The sequence below is a fragment of the Cervus canadensis genome, chromosome 29 (assembly GCF_019320065.1).
Source record: "Cervus canadensis isolate Bull #8, Minnesota chromosome 29, ASM1932006v1, whole genome shotgun sequence".
Taxonomy (NCBI): domain Eukaryota; kingdom Metazoa; phylum Chordata; class Mammalia; order Artiodactyla; family Cervidae; genus Cervus; species Cervus canadensis.
The window spans coordinates 44,702,786-44,722,140 of NC_057414.1; the positions used below are offsets into that span (position 1 = coordinate 44,702,786).

The following is a 19,355-nucleotide window of genomic DNA, read 5'->3' on the forward strand; positions in this document are numbered from 1 at the left end:
CAATTACAAGCCAACAAGTTTGATAACCTAGAAGAAATGGACAAATTATGAGAAACATAGAGTTTAACAAAACTTGCTCATGAAGAAATAGACAAACTGCACAGACCTTTAAATAGTTGTTGTTGTTCAGTCACTAAAGTCATGTCTGATTCTTTGCGAACCCATGAACTGCAGCACGCCAGGCTTCTCTGTCCATCACTATCTCCCTGAGTTTGCTTAAACTCATGTCCATTGAGTCAGAGATGCCATCCAGTCATCTCATCCTCTGTGGCCCCCTTCTCCTCCTGCCGTCAATTTTCCGCAGCATCAGTCTTTTCCAACGAGTCAGCTCTTCACATCAGGTGGCCAAAGTATTGGAGCTTCAGTCAGCATCAGTCCTCCCAATGAGTATTCATTGGGTTGATTTGAAAGAGTTGATCTCCTTTAGGATGGACTGGTTTGATCTCCTTGCTGTCCAGAGTACTCTCAAGAGTCTTCTCCGGCACTACAGTTTGAAAGCATCAATTCTTTGGTGTTCGGCCTTCTTTGTGGTCCAGCTCTCATGACTCAAAGCATAGCTTTGACTCTACAGACTTTTGTCGGTGGGATGACAAAGTGATGTCTTTGCTTTTTAATACGCTGTCTATATTTGTCATAGCTATTCTTCCAAGGAGCAAGTGTCTTCTAATTTCATGGCTGCAGTCACCATCTGCATTGATTTTTGGAGCCCAAGAAAATGAAACCTGACACTGTTTCCATATTTCCCCCATCTACTTGCCATGAAGTGATGGCACGAGATGCCATGATCTTAGTTTTTTGAATGTTGAATTTTAAACCAGCTTTTTCACTCTCCTCTTTCACCTTCATCAAGAGACTCTTTAGTTCCACTTCACTTTCTGCCATTAAAGTGGTATCACCTGCATATCTGAGGCTGATATTAATTAAATAGTAAGGAGATCAAATTAGTAATCAAAAACCTCTCAACAAAGAAAACTTCAGTCCAAGCAAAGAAAATTATGGGCAAATATCTGTTATGAGTATTTATGCAAAAATATTCAACAAAATACTAGCAAAAAAATTCAGAAGTGTATAAAAAGGTTTCTACACCATGATCAAGTGAGTTTTATTACTGGAATGCAAGATGTCCAACATACAAAATCAACCAATCACCACCTTAATAGAATGAAAAGGGGAAAACCCCACATCTAAATGCAGAGAAAGAATTTGCCAAAATTTAATACCTTTTCATGATTAAAAAAAAAAAATCTCAACAAACTAAGAATAGAAAGAAACTCAATGTAACAAAGGCCATATATGAAAACCTCACAGCTAAATCATACTCAATGCTGAAAGATAAAATCTTTTCCTTTAAAATCATTAACAAGACAATGATACATACATTCACCACTTCTATTCAATACAGTATTAGAGGTTCTAGCCAAAGCAATTAAACAAGGAAAAAAAGTAAAGGTACCCACGTTGGAAAATAAAGAAACTATCCCTGGTCACAAATGGCATGAAATTATGTGTATAAATTTCTAAAAATTCCAAAAATTATTCAAGCTTGCTATGATGTGAATGTTTCCCTCCAAAATCCATATGTTGATATTCTAACCCTCAACAGTGATGGTATTAGCAAGTGCTTAAGTCACAAGAGTGGAGGCCTCCTGAATGGGACTGTGCATTATAAAAGCAGTTCCAGAGAGATCCATAGCTCCTACTGACTTTGCAAGAAGTGGATAGTCTGAAATCAGGAAGAGGACTTTCACCAGAACCCAATCATGATGGCTGAATTCCAGTCTCCAGCACTGTGAGAAATAATTTGTATATAACCCAGTCTGTGGTAATTTTTTATAGCAGCTGAAATGGACTAAAACAGATCTAATAAAGGAATTCATCAAGCTGCTATACACTAGCAAGGAACAACCCAAAGAACAAATTAAGAGAATAATTCCATTCACAATACCACCAAAAAAAACCTTAGGATTAAGTTAAGCAAGGAGGCAAAAGACTCGCACAATGAAAATTATGAAACTTTGCTAAAGGAAATTCAAGAATACATAAGTAGTAGAACATCTCATATCCATGGATTTGAAGACTGAATACTGATAAGATAACAATATTACCCAAAGAGATCTACAGATTTTACATAATCCCTATCAAAATCCCAGTGGTGCTTTTGCAGAAATACAAAAATCCATCCAGAAATTCATACGGAATCTCAAGGGAGTAGACAAAATACTCTTGAAAAAGAAGAACAAAGTTGAAGGACTAATTCTTCCTGATTCCTGCTTTCAAAACTTATTACAAAGCTACAGTACTCAAAGCACTGTGGTACTTCCATACAGACAGACACGTAGACAGATGGAATAGCACAGCCAGAGCAGAAGTAAGCCCTGGCACACACAGTCAGTTGGTGTTGATTGGTTTTTGATCAGTATGCCAAGACCATTCTGTGAGGCAAAGAACGGTCTTCTCAACAAATGGTTCTGGGAAAAAAATTGATATCCACAAGCAAAAGAGTGAAGTTAGACTCTTATCCGACACCATATATGAAAGTTGGATCAAAGGCTTAAATGTAAGACCTAAACCAATGAAACTCTTAGAAGAAAATTAGGGGGAAATTCTTGTGATGTTCTTTTTGTCAATGATTTTTGGATATGATACCAAAAGCACAGGTGGCAAAAAAAAAATTGATAAATTGGACTACATCAAAATTAAAACCTCTTTGCATCAAAAGACAAGACAAACAAAATGGATAAGATATTTGCAAATCATATATCTGATTAGGGATTAATATTCAGAATATTGCTGTTCAGTTGCTAAGTCGTGTCTGACTCTTTGTGACACCCTGAACTGCGGCACGGCAGGCCTCCCTGTCCCACACTATCTCCTGGAGTTTGCCCTAGTTCATGTTCACTGAATCAGTGATGCCACCCAATCATCTCATCCTCTGTTGCCCTCTTCTTCTGCCTTCAATCTTTCCCAGCGTCAGGGTCTTTTCCAATGAGATGGCTGTTTGCATCAGGTGGCCAAAGTATTGGAACTTCAACTTCAATATCAGTCCTCCCAATGAGTATTTAGGATTGATTTCCTTTAGGATTGACTGGTTTGATCTCCTTGCTGTCCAAGTGACTTTCAAGAGTCTTCTCCAGCATCAGAGTTTGAAAGCATCAATTCTTCTGCACTCTGTCTTCTTTATGGTCCAACTCTCACATTTGTACATGTCTAGTGGAAAGACCATAGCTTTGACTATGCAGACCTTTGTCGGCAAAGTGATGTCCTTGTTTTTTAATACACTGTCTAGGTTTGTCATCGCTTTCCTTCCAAGAAGCAATTGTCTTCTAATTTCATGACTGCAGTCCCCATCTGCAGTGATTTTAGAATCCAAGAAGAGAAAATCTGTCACTCGCTTCTACATTTTTCCCTTCTATTTGACATGAAGTGATGGGGCTGGATGCCATGATCTTAATTTTTTAATACTGAGTTTCAAGTCAGCCTTTTCACCCTCCTCTTTCAACCACATCAAGAGGCTCTTTAGTTCCTCTTCACATTCTGCCATTAGAGTGGTATCATTTGTATATCTGAGTTCTGACAAAACGTGGTCCACTGGAGAATCAGAATGTTAAGAACTCCTAAAACTCAATAACAACAACAACAAAACAACCCAACTTAAAAAAAAAAAAACAAAAAACCTGAGCCAGGGACTTGAATAGACATTTCTCCAAAGAAGATATCCAAATAGCTAATTAGCACCTGAAGAGATGCTCAACTTCAACAGCCATTACAGAAACACACATCAAGACCTCGTTGAGAGGCCACTTCATACACGTTGGGCTGGCTATTGTCAAAAAGAGGGCTCCCCAGGTGGTACTGGTGGCAAAAAAATCTGCCTGACAACGCAGGAGACACAAGAGACTCAGTTCGATCCCTGGGTCAGGAAGATCCCCTGGAGGAGGAAATGGCGACCTGCTCTAGTATTCTTGCCTGGAAAATTCCCTGGACAGAGGAGCCTTGTGGACTCTAGTCCATAGGGCTACAAAGAGTCAGACATGACTGAGTGAGTGAGTATATCTTGTTTATTAAAAAAGAGGGGGTAGGGACTTCCCTGGTGGTCCCAGGGCTAAGATTCTATGCTCCCAATGCAGGGGGCCCGGGTTTGATCCCTGGCCAGGGAAACAGATCCCACATGCTGCAACTGAGTTTGCATGCTGCAGCTAAAAAGATCTCGAATGCTGCAACAAAGACCTGGTGCAGCCAAATAAATACTTAAAAAATAAAGAAGAGGAAAAATAGCAAGTGTTGGCAAGGATGTGGAAAAGTTAGAATCTTTGGGCACTGTTGCTGGGAATGTAGAATGCGTCTGTGTTTGGTGATTCCTCAGAAGGTTAAACATAGACAATATGATTTATTATTCCTAGGTACACACCCAGAGGAATTGAAGGCAGGGGCTCCTATATTTACACCCGCCTGTTGATAGTTGCCTTATTCACAACAGCCAAAAAGTGAAAACAACCCAAATGTCCATCAAGAGATGAATGTGTAAAGTGTCTATTCATACAGTAGAGTATTATTCAGCCTTAAAAGGGGAAATTCTGACACAAGCTACCCCGTGGATGAAACTTACATTGTGCAGAGCAAATAATCCAGTACCAAGAGGACCTAGAAGAGTCAAATCCACAGAGACAAGAAGTAGGGTGAGGCCAGGGCCTGGGGGAGGGGAGGGGAGTTGTTTAATGGGTACAGAGCTTCTGTGGGATGATAAGAGTGTTCTAGAGATGATGGTGGTGATGGCCACACAACACCATGAATGTACTTAATGCCAATTAATGTACACTTAAAATGGCAAATTTTATATTATGTATGAGTTTGAGTAAACTCCAGGAGACAGTGAAGGACAGGGAACCCTGGCATGTTGCAGGGCATGTCGGACGTGACTTAGTGACTGAGCAACAACAAACAACAACGTGTCATAGATGGGTGGAAGAAAAACCGAGATCCCCTATGGTTTCCACGCTTTAAATGCTCCAGTAACACGTACGCCACATTCGCAGGAAGCCCTGACTCCTCCCCTCATCCGACCTTGCCCACCACGTCCCGCCGCCTCTTGCAGGTGCCCCAGCCACACCAGGAGCCTCCAGACCCTTCACGGGCCACGTTCACGCCTGCCACAGGGCCTTTGCATCTGCTGCTTCCTGAGCAGAAGGCTGCCTCCTCTGCGTCCTTCATCTCAATGCATGCTGCCCCACCCCACACAGAGCGCTGTGCTGCTGCCCTACATGGCCCGTGTGCTGTGAGCTCCAAGGGGACCTCTCTCTTCCTTGGCGGCGTCAGATCCCCAGGGCCCAGGGAGGTATGCCTCAGGGTGCATCAGAATTTGCTAGAAGGCGGACAGGAAGGCCGGAAGGAGGGTGGGAGGGGAGAGGAGTTAGGCAAGAAGAGGGGTTTCTGTGAAGATGGGAGCGGCGTCCTGTCTCCTGCAGCCCTGGGCAGGGCTAAGGGGGTGGGCACAGCCCTCCAAGGGGGGCCGCTCTGGGGACAGGGTCTCCCAGGGGGCCCTAATCTGCCCCTCTCCCGCCTCCTCCAGCATAGACCTAGGCCTTCCAGACCCCGTCTGGTCTGAGAAGCTGGGGGTTTCCATTCCGCAGACTCCTGGTGCTCTGGGGAGCAGAAGTCCGCAGCCCCAGACAGCCGGCCAGGCCCTGAGCAGGCCTAGAGTCAGCCAGGCCTTCGAGCCCCCAGGCTGTGGTCCACTGTCCGGACCCTCAGAGCGCGGTGCAGAGCAGGGCAAAATGCCAGCACTCAGCACATGCCTGAGGCCTGATGCCTCCCGGCGCCCGTGGCCCTGACCTTGCGCTGCTGTGGTGGAGGGCAGGTGGGCAGGGAGGGCTGAGCGGAGAAGGGCCCCGGCCTTGGTGATGACCCCTTCCCGGGGCTTCCGACAAGGCCAAGGGACTGGCCGGGGCAGCTGGCTCCAGGCTCTGTCTGTGGGGGTCTCTTCTGCGGGTGGGATCGGGGCCGCCTGAAGCCCGCGGGCTGAGCGCGGGGCAGGGCGTGCCAGGGGCAGGCCAGGTCTCTGGCACGTCCCGCGGCCTCCCCGAGCCCCGGGAGGCCTGGCCCCGGCCCCCTTCCCGGCAGGGCTCACCCCGCTTCCTTGTTCTTCTGTTCTCAGCTCTCTCAACTGTGAAGGGGCAAACTCACTGAGCAAACAGGCTGGGCTCTGTGGCCTACATCCGGGATGTCTCAATCCCGCGACCCCGCCCACGGCGACCCTGCCCAAGGATGCTGATGACGTGGGGGGGGGCACAGGGCAGGTCGGGCTCACTCTTCCGGTGCATTTATCGAGTGCCTACTGCGTGCCAGCCGTGAGCAGATGAGCCAGGGCCCGGCTACGTGGAGCACTCCTTCCAGGGTGGGGCTGGGTGGGGGCTGCAGAGGATAACCTCGAAGCTTAAAGAGAATGCCCTCGCGCGCCCAGGCGCTCAGCTGCTCCCACGTGGTGGGGTGGGGGCCATGGGCTGCCCCGAGTGGCTGCAGGATTCTGGTCACGCAGGACAGTTGGAGGGGTTTGGCTAGCTCTGACGGTGCCCAGCTGGGCTCAGGCTTGGGGGCACAGACCGAGAGCCAGGCCTTCGGGGAGGCGGGAGAAGGCTGGGCACGGGGGCTCAGGCCTGGGGCCAGATTCCCGCTTCCTTCCTTCCTTCCTTCCAGGGGTCCGCAGTGTGCCCCCCCCCCACACAAGGGACCAGGCGCAGAGCCCCGTGTTTGCAGGGAGGCGGGGCACAGCCGCAGCCTGAGGCCACAAGGGTGGTGGGGGCCCCAGCGCACCCCCAGGCTGGTCCTGTGGGGCCCCTGCCCAGCCCTCCCCCAGAAACCCCTCCAGCTGTGCTCTCTGCCACCGGGGCCCCTGGGTCCCTGAGGGAGCACTCTGGAGACCAGGCAGCCCCAGCCACAGCCCCGGACAGTGAGCATGGGGAAGGGGTGGTGGGAGGGCAGCCTGAGCTCCCGCTGAGACCCAGGGCCCAGGTCGGCAGGAGGGCCCCCCCCCCAACTCTTGCTGGTGCCGGAGACGCTCCGGAGACACCAGGAGCCAAAAGGAGAAGCAGGGCCTGCAGGGCCCTCGGCCAAGCTGGGGGTGGCGGGGTGACGTTGGCCAAAGACGCCCAGAGCTTTAAGGGGGGTTTTCCCTTTGCCCCAGAAATTCCACGTCTACGGACTCATCGGGAAGACGAAGGTGGGGTGGCTGAGGGGAGTGGGTCCCAGGTGCTGAGAGTTCACCACGCAAACCTGGAAATCACCCCCCCGCCAGCAGGCAGGTCAGGCACCCCAGGCCTTCTGCGCTCAGACACCTCAGGTGTGGGGAGCCCAGCGGCGGGAAGAGCCAGAGGAGGAGACCCGGGGAGAGGGGTGTGGCTGGGCTGGAAGAAGGGCGCTGCGGGGTGAGTCGCTGCAGGGCGGGGTTCACCATTGAACCCCCCACCAGCACCAGCCACGCCGGCCTAGGGAGCTGGGCCTTTGGGCTCTCATCTGGGGGGCACTGGGGTCTGGAGACCCTGGGCCCCACTGTGCCCTGTCAGCCCTGCTGGGGGCCAAGCATACGTCCCTGGGTATGTGAGTCCCTGCTCAGCCTGTTGCTGGTGCCCTGCCCCCCAGGGACGGGGCTGCAAGGCCCCGAGGATGGACACCTGGCCAGCACCTGGGGATTGGCACCTGGCCAAGGCAGGGCCGGGGGCTCCTGGCCTGCGTTCTGTTTGACCCTCACCTCACTCCCAAGGCCAGTTTCCCCTTGAATTTGAACTTGGTGATGGACAGGAGCCCAGAAACCTGGACGGGTCCTGCTGGCATGGCTGGGGCCTCTGGGACCCCTGCGAGCCTGGGGCTGGCACCCATCCCCCCACGGCCTCCGCATTCCTGAGGGGAGCAGACGTCTGGCCCCTTCCCAGGCCGAGCAACGGCCTTGCAGTGCCCCCCCCACCCTGCAGGAGCAGCGCCCCCACGGCCTCCTCCTCTCCACGGGGGCGTTGCCCGGGGCCCAGGGTCTGCCCTCACCCTGCCCGCTGCCCTATCGAGAGCGGGCGCGGCAGCAGCGGGCCTGGGTGGTCACAGCGACCCTGCTGCCGGGGGGCTCCGCCAGCCCCACCCCCTTCCTTCTGACTTTCAGATGCTGCTGGGGTGGGTAGGGCGGGGAAAAGTGGGGGGGTCCTGCGTCTCTGGGGCCCAGAACCACAAATCCTTCCTCCTCCAGGCTTGTGCGTGCCACGGCCCTCCCCAAGAGCAAACACACGCGGCTGTTGTCGGGGATGACGGTGCCCTGCGTGGCCTGGGAGCCGGGCTCAGGGCCAAGGCCTCCTGCTACATAAGCCCCAGGGCCCCCAGGGGAGCGAGCATCGCGCCCCACTCCCTCTGGCCGCCTTCTCACCGCCGCGCCAGCCCCAGAATGGGTGCCCCGAGAGGGTACCCAGCGCTGCTGTGGGCCCTTGTGGCCCTGCTCTCGGCGGGCACGGCAGGTAAGGGCGCAGCCCCTCACGCTCCCCGCACAGCAGGGGCAGCCTCCGCAGGCCCATAGTGGACAGCGAGTCCGCCGTGGGCCCTGCATGTCATGGACTCCTGGGCAGCCTGAGCTGGGAGAAGTTAGGACCTCAGGGGGAACCGAGGGTCTCGGCTTCGGGGATGGGAGGGGCTGGCGCTGGGTGAGGGGCCCGGGCCGGGGGTTCCTCTGGTCCCTGTGAGGCCCCCCACCACCGCGGCGGAGCTGAGTGGGCAGAGTCGGCACAGGTGCCCATGGGGGGCTGCATTTCCCACTCCGCCCTTGGGGCTGGCCCAGGCAGTGGCCTCCAGGCAGCCCCATCAGACCCTCAGCTGTTCCTGGAGCCACACCCGCCCTGCGGCCTTTCTCGCCCTCCTCACCTGCAGCCGCCCGTCCAGTCCTGGAGCTGGGGAAGCACCAAGAGCCCTAACACTCACTGTCCACATGAGGGGTGCTGCCCCGGGCGGAGGCGACACCCAGCGGGGCTGGCCTGGGCCCCACGGTCACTCCTGCCGGCCCTCTGCAGCACCTTGCCCCAGGCTCCGGGGTCTGGGCAGGTGGGCACCACCCGAGGCCCTCTCCACCGATGGAAAGGAGGTGGTGAGGGGGTGGGGAGATAATCTGGTAGAGCCTCTTCCCCAGGCCACCTTTCTTGGAGGGTGGGCAGGCCTGGGCTGGGGGCTGACCTACGGCGACTCCTGGTGAGGGTACCAGATGCCGCCTGGCATCTGCTGTGCGGTTCGGGTGCCTGGCCGGCCTGTCTGGCCAGCTGTGGCCCTGCTCAGCTCTGGGGCAGCAGGCCTGCCGTGAGCCCACTCCCCTTCTCTTATTGGGGGCAAGTCCCTCGAATGGGGCTCCTTCCTGCCAGAAGGAGACGCTCACTGTGGTGGCTGTGATGTGGGAGAGGCTGCAGGGAGATCTTAGTTCCCTGAGGACCTGGATCTGGGTGGCCTGGATGAGAAGCAGGAATCCTGGCCACGCGTCCACCGGGGCCTCGAGGCTGGACGCAAAATCCCCTCAGCCCTTGCCTCCAGTGAAAAATGCATTTCTCAAGGAGGCGAAAACTGTAAATGAAAGTAGAGTTTATTGTTAGAGACAGCACAGTGGGAGAGCAGCCAGAGAAATGGTTCGTTTAGTCAAGAGAGAGACCAGGCAGAGGCTCCACACGACCCAACCTGGAAAGGGAGTGGGCGGCCCTGCAGTGAGGCGCGTGTCTCAGCCACTTTGTCCCACCCTTTGTGACCCCATGGACTGCAGCCCGCCAGGCTCCCCTCCGTCCGTGGGATTCTCCAGGCAAGAAGGCTGGAACGGGTTGCCACTCCCTTCTCCAGGGGATCTTCCCAACCCAGGGATCAAACCCGGGTCTCCTGCGTCACAGGCAGGTTCTTTACCGTCTGAGCCACGAGGGAAAGAGGCAGTTAGGTCATTTACGGAGGGCAGATCTTCCAGGCCTTTCTTCACCTTTGGCCAATTATCCGATTTCTTTCTCCACACCCTTAACTGCCCCAGGACCCTTCCTGACACGCATGCACAACTTTCCTCCAAGACAGATTTGAGTCGAGGCCTAGGGAGAGAGTGGTATCACCCCTGGTGGGGGGCGCCCCTCTGATGGGGGGTGCCCCTCTGACGGGGGTGCCCCTCTGACGGGGGTGCCCCTCTGGTGGGGGGCGCCCCTCCTCTTTCACCCTCAAGGAGCCTTTCTGCATGTGTGCAAGTGTCTTGCTTGCCCCAAGGGTGGGAAATATGTGACCCCTGATCTTTCAATCAGACGGGGCTTGGCCCCTCTGTCGCTGTGATGACTGTTTCACAGTGTCCTCAGGACACAAAGCCTGTTCCTGTTGTTAATCCATCTCCAATGCAGACAGGAGGCTGACAGAAATGTCAGCCTGGATCCCGTGTATCCATCGCCTCGCACTGGTGTCCCCTGGGCTGAGCCCCCATGGGGTGGGGGGTGAGGTTGACCCTGAGTGGAGGGGCTTCCCGTCAGGGGATGTGTGCCTGGACGGCAGTAGATGGGGTGGTTGGTGGTGGGCATCTCCCTGGCCGAGCTCTGGACCAGCCAGGTTCACAGTGGTCACCTGGCCCTGGAAGGGGTGCCGTGGGAGCCTGTCCGTGTGAACACCCTGGTTTCTCGACCAGGGGCTGGGTAAAACAGCAGGCACAGGTGGGAGAGGCCATAGGCCAGGGGTCAGGGTGGGCAGGGAGAAGTGTGGTCAACAGGGCCCTGAGGAGGAGAGAGAAATGCCGGGCCAGTGCCCACGGCCTCCGGGTCAGCGTCCCGGCCGGAAGGTTGCGTGGGGAGCCAAGCCTGGCATGGTGGCTGCGGAGCCGGGCAGCACCCCTCCAGGGACACGTGGCCCCCCGGGCCTCACTGTCTGCCCACGTGGGGCAGGCTGGGTGGAGGCGGGGAGCCCTACCGATGCGAGGAAGGAATTCCAAGGTGGTGTGTGCGGCATGCCCCCGGCCAAGCCTCACAGAGACGGGCCTGGAGGGGGCTCAGTCTTGCCCCCTGAGGTGGTGGGGGCACCTGGACCCGGGAGGGGTGCCCCCGGTGGTGGGGGACACAGGGTGGCCTTGGGCCCCCAGGCCTCCTGCCTGCTCAGGGCTGGGGGCTCGAAGGCGGAGCCGGCTGTAGTCTTGGGTTTCTGCTAAGTCACACCCGGGAGCCTCTCCAACCTGTGTGTCCTTCTCCCCACAAAGCCAGGCTTTGTCCTTCTCCGAGGGGTGTGTGGAGGGGGCCAGATGCGCTCCCTGCGGGTGGCCTGGGGTCAGCGAGCCAACACCCTTTCCCGATTCCTCCTACCCCAGCACAGTGAGGTGTATAGATGGGGGCGCGGTGGTCAGCTCCGGGCACGGAGCGCGCCTCCCGCGGCTGCCAGCCTGCAGCCTCAGAGACCCCGCCGCCCCGGGGCAGGGTCCTGGCGGCCAGCTTCTCATGGACTCCCGCTCCCCTTCCCTGCAGAGACCCAGGACGGCGGGCAGCAGAGCGGGACGAGTCAGCGGCCTGAGATGACTGGTCAGAGGGTGGGCGCGGCAGGGAGGGTGTGCGTGGGGCCGGCAGGGGGTCCCCTTTCCACATTGGCTTTGTGCCACAGAGACCCCCCCCGGACCTGTCTGCCCACAGGAGGGGTCAGCGGAGGGGCCTGAGGAAACAGACGCTGAGCAGAGGCTCAGACATGCTCACACACATGCGTGTGCGTGCGTTTGCCCACCCACGCTCTCACATGCTCACACACACACACACAGGGACACTCAGACCCAGGCAGGAGCATGTCGTTGGCAGATGGGGAGCATCCTAGAGGAGCAGCGTGCGTCCTGGGCTCCCTGGGCTGGGCGAGGCTGGCCTGCGGCCCCCTGCTGCCCCACGGTGGCCAGTGAGGAGGGTGAGGGCCCTGGGAGGGGGCACAGCGGCTGCTCCCCGCCCGGCCACATTCCCGGTGTGACCTGGCTCCCTCCACAGCCCGGCACCTGACCTTCATCCCGCCCGTCACTGTCTTCCCCACCATGAGCCGTAAGTGGACGCCCGTGGCCCACAGGGGTGGGGGTGTTTGCCAGCCCCTGGGGTGGTCACAGACCTGGGGATAAAGCTGGGACCATGCGGGCAGCTGGGCTGCTAGATGGCCTTGGGAGCCTGCCCCGGGCACGGTTCTCCTGGGGACCGGCCCAGGTGCTTGGGCAAGGCCCTCAGGGCTGGGCAGGGGCGAGAATCCGGGGCTGAGGGGAGCGAGGAAGGGGGCGGTGGGTCCCCACCCCACACGGGGGCCTGGCCCCAGGGAAGGCCGCCCCCCACCACCGTGCGCTCCCCGCAGCCTTGAACGCGGCCCACGGCGGGCGGGTGTGCAGCACGTGGGGCGACTTCCACTACAAGACCTTCGATGGCGACGTCTTCCGCTTCCCCGGGCTGTGCAACTATGTCTTCTCCGCGCACTGCGGCTCCGCCTACGAGGACTTCAACCTGCAGCTCCGCCGCGGCCTGCTGGGCTCCAGACCCACCATCACCCACATTGTCCTCAGATCACAGGGGCTCGTGCTGGAGGTCTCCAACGGCTCGGTCCTCATCAACGGGTGGCGGTGAGCGTGGCCGGGGCGCAGAGGGGCCGGGCTCCAAGGTGGACAGGGGTCGGGGCTGGCGGGGAGGGGGCTGGACGCGTGGGAGCACCGGACTCTCGCCCAGGGAGGAGCTGCCCTACAGCCGTGCCGGCCTCCTGGTGGAGCGGAGCAGCGCCTATGTCAAGATCAACGTCCGGCTGATGCTGACCTTCATGTGGAACGGAGAGGACAGCGCCCTGGTAAGGGTGCCCCACGCCCTCCTGCCGGGGGCGCCCCCAGGGGCTGGGTGGGTGGGGCTGGCGGAGACTGGAGCTGCCCCTCCCCTGCCCCTAGCTGGAGCTGGACCCCAAGTATGCCAACCAGACCTGTGGCCTGTGCGGCGACTTCAATGGGCTCCGGGCCGTCAGTGAGTTCTACGCCCACAGTGAGTGCCCCGGGTTCAGGCGCAGCGGGTGACTGACCCCAGAACAGTCCCTGGGAAGCTGGGGGTGCAGGGGTGGGTCTCACTGGGGTGCTGGGCAGGGGTTAAGTCAGTGGTGTCAACAGTTCCACTGATGCCCCAGAGGGAGGTTTCGGGCGGGCGGAGGTCCTGAGCATGGAAGGGAGCTCTGCCCCCAGAGCCCCTCAGGGTCTGCAAGGAGGGCCTGCTCTCTGCAGATGCCAGGCTAAGCCCGCTACAGTTTGGGAACCTGCAGAAGCTGGACGGGCCCACGGAGCAGTGCCAGGACCCCCTGCCCTCCCCTGCTGCTGACAACTGCACAGACGAGGTGAGGGCCTGCCTGCGGCACCCCCAGACACAGACCCACCGAGAGGGCACTCAGGGAGCCAGGCAAAAGCCCTTCCAATGAGCCAGGCGGATCCCACCTCTGGAAGTGGCCTAGAGGCTCCAGGATCCCTGAAACCAGTGGAACCCAGCAGCCGTAAATGAGGCCCTGGAACCGGTCAGGGGTGGGGGCTGAAGAAGGAGGGTGGTTATCAGCAGGTCGGCGCTGACCCCGCTGGGGGTGTGCAGGGTGGGGTCTGCACCCCTCCCGGGCAGGTGTGTCCTGCAGCCCGGTGGGAGTGGGGGGTCCAGGGTCGTGGGTCCCCAAGCTGACTCCACCCCAAGCATGGCAAGCTGTCAGGGGTTGAGAAGGATGGGGGGGTAGGTGGGCAGCTGGCCGACTGGATGAAGGCCTGGATGGACAGACAGGGCAGTGGAAGGAGAGGTGGGTGGAGGGACGGATGAGAGGATGGACAGTGGCTGGCTGATTGAAAGGGACCTCGGGGGAGGGAGCTCCCTGGCCTGGGAGAGGCTGCAGGGCTGGGGTCCCCGCACGAGCCCGCAGGGAGGGCACAGCCTCCGTCCTGTCTCCCAGGAGGGCGTCTGCCGCCGCGTCCTGCTGGGCCCCGCCTTCGCTCCCTGCCACGGGCTGGTGGACGCCGAGGTGTACGTGGCCGCCTGCACCCAGGACCTGTGCCGCTGCCCCTCCTGCCCCTGTGCCACCTTCGCCGAGTACTCCCGCCAGTGCGCCCACGCTGGGGGTCAGCCGCAGAACTGGAGGGGCCCCGACCTCTGCCGTGAGTGCCCCGGGGAGGGTGGGGGGAGGTGACCCCGGGCAGGATGCCTGGCCCCTGGCTGGGGACCCTGGGCAGGAGGGGCCCCTACCTCTGCTGTGAGTGCCCCGGGGAGGGTGGGGGCAAGGTGACCCCAGGCAGGATGCCTGGCCCCTGCCTGGGGACCCCGTGCAGGCAGAGGCCCTTGGGGGCCCACAGCGAGAGGATGGCAGGAGAGCAGGGGGTGGTGCAAGGCCCGTGCATCCGGGGGCCCACAGGGAGGGCCTGGCACATTGAGCAGGGCTCCCCCTGAACCCAGGTGGGGGCTGGAGGCTGTCCCCAGGGGCATGGGCTCCACGCTCCCCTCCCCTCCCGCCTCACCCAGAAGACAGCTAGACGGGAAAGAAGCCCTCATTTCCTGGACCCTTGGTGGCACATGGTGGGCGGGGGCAGGGGTGGCTCCTGGGCCAAGCGCTGCCTCCCCCTGCAGCCCAGACATGCCCCCTGAACACTCAGCACCAGGAGTGCGGCTCGCCCTGCGTGGACACCTGCTCTAACTCCGAGCGCTCCCAGCTGTGCGAGGACCACTGCGTGGACGGCTGCTTCTGCCCCCCAGGCAGGTGCTCCGGGCCCTCGGGGATGGCCCCCCGACGGCCTCTGCCCCCGCCCCGTGTCTGCCTCCCATCAGTGTCTCTCACACCTGCCCCCAGCCCCCGCTGAGAGCTCGTGCCCCACCCCTGCTGCCCCCTAGATACGGTATTGGACGACGTCACCCACACCGGCTGCCTGCCCCTGCGACAGTGCCCTTGCACCCACGGCGGCCGCATCTACGACCCTGGGGCCTCCTTCAACACCAGCTGCAGCTCCTGGTAGGTCCTGGCCCCGCCCAGCCCCGCCCCAGGCCCCGCCCCAGGCCCCGCCCCCGCCAGGATGGGGCTCATCATCCCTCCCCACACCCCCTCTGCTACCCCTTCCCCCAGCACCTGCTCCGGGGGACTTTGGCAGTGCCAGGACCTCCCGTGCCCGGGCACCTGCTCCGTCCAGGGCGGGTCTCACATCTCCACCTACGACGAGAAACTCTACGACGTACACGGGGACTGCAGTTACGTCCTCACCAAGGTGAGCCCCGCCTGCCGGGCCTCCCGGGGCCCTCGGCCCCCCCGCTGCCCCGGGGAGGGTCCCCTGATGGCCGTCAGAGCGGTGAAGCCCCCGGGGTTCCATTCCCAGAAGAAGCTCACGCTCGTGGGGCCTGGAGACAAGTGGTCCCGAGGTGACCGCGTGCGAGGTCCCCACCCCCGCAGGGGCCTCCCGGGCACGGGGCTCCCTGCCCGGTGGGGGGCTGACCACTCAGCACGTGGGGTGTCCTGCCCCGTCAGGTATGTGCGGACAGTGCGCTCGCCATCCTGGCCGAGCTGCGGAAGTGCGGCCTGACGGACAACGAGAACTGCCTCAAAGCGGTGACGCTGAGCTTGAACGGAGGGGACACGGTGAGGCCCCGGCAGCGGGCTGGGAGGAGTTGGGGCAGGCAGGGCCCCCGGGGGCGCCAGGCTGGCTCCTCCCCTCGCTGACCACAGCCCCGCTTCCTCTGGCCAGACCGTCCAGATCCAGGCCAATGGCGGGGTGTTCGTGAACTCCATCTACACCCAGCTGCCCGTGTCTGTGGGTACGTGGCCCTGGGGGAGCCCTGTGAGGCCTGGCAGGGCCTCCGAGTGGCGGCACAGAGCCGGCCCGGCCCCTCCCAGGTCTTTGCGGTTCTTGCCTGCATGGGGAGAGCGCCGCATGGCAGCTCTGTGGGGACCCGTGTAGCACCCTCTCAGTGCCTGGCCCCGCGGGAGGGTCAGCGGTCACGGTCACATGCACATGCAAGCTCCTGCTTGGCTCCTGGAGGGCCGGCCGGGGCTCCTGCCAGGTGGCCCTGGGACCCAAGACTCAGGCTGGTCAGCACCACCCCTGACCTCTGACCGCCTCTGATCTCCCCCCACCCCTGCAGCTGACGTCACGGTCTTCAGGCCATCATCCTTCTTCATCCTGGTGCAGATGGGCCGCTGGCTGCAGCTGCAGGTGCAGCTGGTGCCCCTCATGCAGGTGTTCCTCTGGCTGGACCCCGCCTACCGTGGCCAGATGTGTGGTGAGGCTGGTGGGAGGGCTGGAAGTGGATGGGCCGTCAGGGCAGGGACGCGGCCTGGGAGGCAGCTGTTCCCGGGATGGTGGGGACCCTGGCCCAGGACAGTGGCTGGAAGGGTGGAGCGCAGGGCACACTGCCCTCATGGCGGGCTTCGTGTGGGGGCTGACCTCCCCCCTCCACTAGAGGTCATCTGCAGATAGTGCTGGAACCTACCTCCAGGACTCTGGTTGGGTGCGGTCACCTTGTGGTGGTCCCTGCAGGTGTGGAGAGCCTGGGCCAGACTGGGCGGCCCCCTGATTCCCACACTCCCATCACCACCCCCAGGCCTGTGTGGGAACTTCAACCAGAATCAGGCTGACGACTTCCGGACGGTCGGTGGCGTGGTGGAGGCCACGGCCGCGGCCTTCGCCAACACCTGGAAGACCCAGGCCTCCTGCCCCAACGTCAAGAACAGCTTTGAGGACCCCTGCTCCCTCAGCGTGGAGAATGGTACCCCCAGCCCGGGGCCCTCGGCTTACCCCGGGTCTGGGCCTGGGAGCTGTGAGGCTGGGGCTGGGGGGTGACCAGGCAGGGGGATGCAGGGTCCCCTGCAGGCTGGGGGCCCATCCCAGGAAGGCGCCTGCTGCCCTGTATGCAGGGCCCACTTAGCGTAGCCAGTGAGCCCGTAATCCCAGTTCAGTGTCCCTGGGGGAGTCACTGGTCACAGGGCCTGGGTGCGCCGAGCGGGGCTGGGCGGGTGGGCAGGTGCAGGGGAGGCGGTGTTGGGGGAAGGCCGGTGAGCACTGAGCCACGCCCATGACCATCCGCCGCACGTTCCCCCAGAGAACTACGCCCAGCACTGGTGCTCCCTGCTGACCAGCCCTGCTGGGCCCTTCTCGTCCTGCCACTCGGTCCTCAGCCCTGGGCCCTTCCACTCGGTGAGACCCCCGGCCGGCACCCGGGGTGGGGTGGGGTGCCGGGAGCAGGACGGTCCACATCTCTGTGGCTACGGGTCAGGCCCACTCAAGGGACATGGCCACGGCTGGTGTGTGTGTTGCCTGGGGTGGCCGTGAGAAAGGACGGCAGACTGGGTGCAGGGGTGAGGGGCGACAGCTGGAGGCCTCTACCCTGCACCCCAGTCCTGGATCACGGAGCTGGCAGGACCCCAGGACCTTCCTGCCTCTCCAACCTCTGGGGGCCACGAGGCGGCACCACCCTCTGCTCGTCTCCACGAGGACCCAGACCTGTGTGTCTGTGCCCGAAGCTCTCCTCGTGGGGACACCAGGCGTGTTGGTTCAGACCCACCCTAATGACCTCATCTGAGCTTCCGCACACCTGCAAGGAGCCGGTTTGGCCTGACTGGGACACACTCTTCCCAGGGATACCGCTCCACCCATGACAGTTGGCTCACAGGCCACCTTTTTGGAAGCAAAAGCCCTCATGTGCACATGGCTCTGACCCCTGGGCCTGCGTGTCCACGGCTGGAAGACCCAGGCCCGCTTTGGGGGTGCTGTGGGCCTGCCAGCACCCTCCCCGCCACCCTACCTCCAGCTTCTGCCTGTAGTCTCCCCCCATCACGCCGCTCATAGGCAGCTCACCTGTGACGGATCCAGAGCCCCAGCCGGACACTGTCCTGGCCCCTCACAGGCACCTTTGCCAATCCTGCCCCTGTGCAGCCCGGCCTCTCCCATCCCTCAGGGCAGCACATCCACTCCCCCCAAACCCCATGGCCTTATGCCCAGCTTGGGGCTGCCCTGTGTCTCCGCCCTGGCCGGGGGTCCCAGGAAGGATGGACAGGGAGAGCAGGGTCTCTGGTGGGCTGGGGTCCCTGACGTCCTGGTGTACGCCCCCCCAGAACTGCATGTTTGACACCTGTAACTGTGAGAAGAGTGAGGACTGCATGTGTGCGGCCCTGTCCTCCTACGTCCGGGCCTGTGCCGCCCGGGGCGTGCTGCTCAGCGGCTGGCGGGACGACGTGTGCAGTGAGTGTCCGCCAGCCAGCTAGACGGGCGTGGGGGGGACTGGGCACCCTGGGGCACCCCCCGCCTCGTGTCCTCAGCGAGAGCTCAGGCCTCCTCCCCCCAACCAGAGGGGAAGCCAAGCCTTGGGCCACTCCAGCCCCAGTTTGGGCGTGCCCAAGGTGAGTGGGGACAGGCCACCCAGCCGCTGACCTGCGTGTCACCCGCCCACCCCCAGCCAAGTATGCGAGCAGCTGCCCGAAGACCCAGAGCTACGCCCACGTGGTGGAGAGCTGCCAGCCCACCTGCCGCTCCTTGAGCCAGCCTGACATCTCCTGTGACGTGGCCTTCGTGCCTGTGGATGGCTGCATCTGCCCGCTGGGCACCTTCCTGGATGATGCGGGTGACTGTGTCCCTGCCGAAGCCTGTCCCTGCTACTTGCGTGGCACGGTGGTGGCTCCGGGGGAGGTGGTTCATGACAACGGCGTGGTGTGGTGAGGAGCTGCTCCCTGATGCCACCCTTCCCCACCTGCTTCACACAGAAACACAGGGGGCTCCCTGAGGAGGGCCTTCACCCTGCCCGCCCCTCAGCCCTTCTGAGAGGGACCGCTCCTCTGGCCTGGGGAGGTGTTCTGCGGGTCTGGAGCCCACGGAGGGCACCGTGTGTGCCCTGGAGGGCTGGCCTGGGTGCACCCCTGCCCCGGCCTCCCCACCTCCCCTCCCGCACCCCAACCCTACCCTCACCCAAGTCCAGGGGCCTTCCTGGCACCTCGGCTCATTTACTCCATGCCTTCGGGTGGGGGGTGGGGGTCCTCATCGCAACCCTGCAGAAGGTGCCCACCCAACCCCTCACGACAAGGCCCAGGGCCCGGCTGGGGTCTAGGCAAGGTTGGGGGCGGGCAGCGGCCCAGACTGCCCCCCCTCATCTCTCGTAGCTCGTGTGTGAGCGGGAGGCTGAGCTGTCTGGGGGCCACGGAGCAGAGCACAGGTACGGCCTCCCCTGGACCTCTGCCCTTGGGGCCCTGTGCTCCCCCCACGACTGAGGGGAGGGCCGCGGCTGGCTGGGAGACCCTCCCAGCATGGCTGTCTCTGCAGGGTGTGTGGCCCCCATGGTGTTCCTGGACTGCAGCAACGCCTCCGCGGACGCGCCGGGAGCCGAGTGCGTGCGAAGCTGCCACACCCTGGACGTGGACTGTGTGAG

At 60.6% G+C, this 19,355-nt stretch overlaps 1 protein-coding gene across 1 annotated transcript in view; it reads left to right on the forward strand.

The window, feature by feature from the left end:
- The first annotated feature begins 8,416 nt into the window (after positions 1-8,416).
- The window catches only part of MUC5B (mucin 5B, oligomeric mucus/gel-forming), a 37,402-nt gene continuing 26,463 nt past the window's right edge, over positions 8,417-19,355 (forward strand). The window contains 17 exon segments of the mRNA XM_043451579.1: positions 8,417-8,486; positions 11,469-11,522; positions 11,967-12,017; positions 12,316-12,577; positions 12,681-12,795; positions 12,890-12,980; positions 13,214-13,323; positions 15,137-15,211; positions 15,469-15,579; positions 15,686-15,755; positions 16,083-16,220; positions 16,542-16,706; positions 17,040-17,134; positions 18,052-18,178; positions 18,393-18,648; positions 19,090-19,142; positions 19,250-19,350. Of these exon segments, the coding sequence (XP_043307514.1) occupies positions 8,417-8,486; positions 11,469-11,522; positions 11,967-12,017; positions 12,316-12,577; positions 12,681-12,795; positions 12,890-12,980; positions 13,214-13,323; positions 15,137-15,211; positions 15,469-15,579; positions 15,686-15,755; positions 16,083-16,220; positions 16,542-16,706; positions 17,040-17,134; positions 18,052-18,178; positions 18,393-18,648; positions 19,090-19,142; positions 19,250-19,350 (1,944 nt within the window).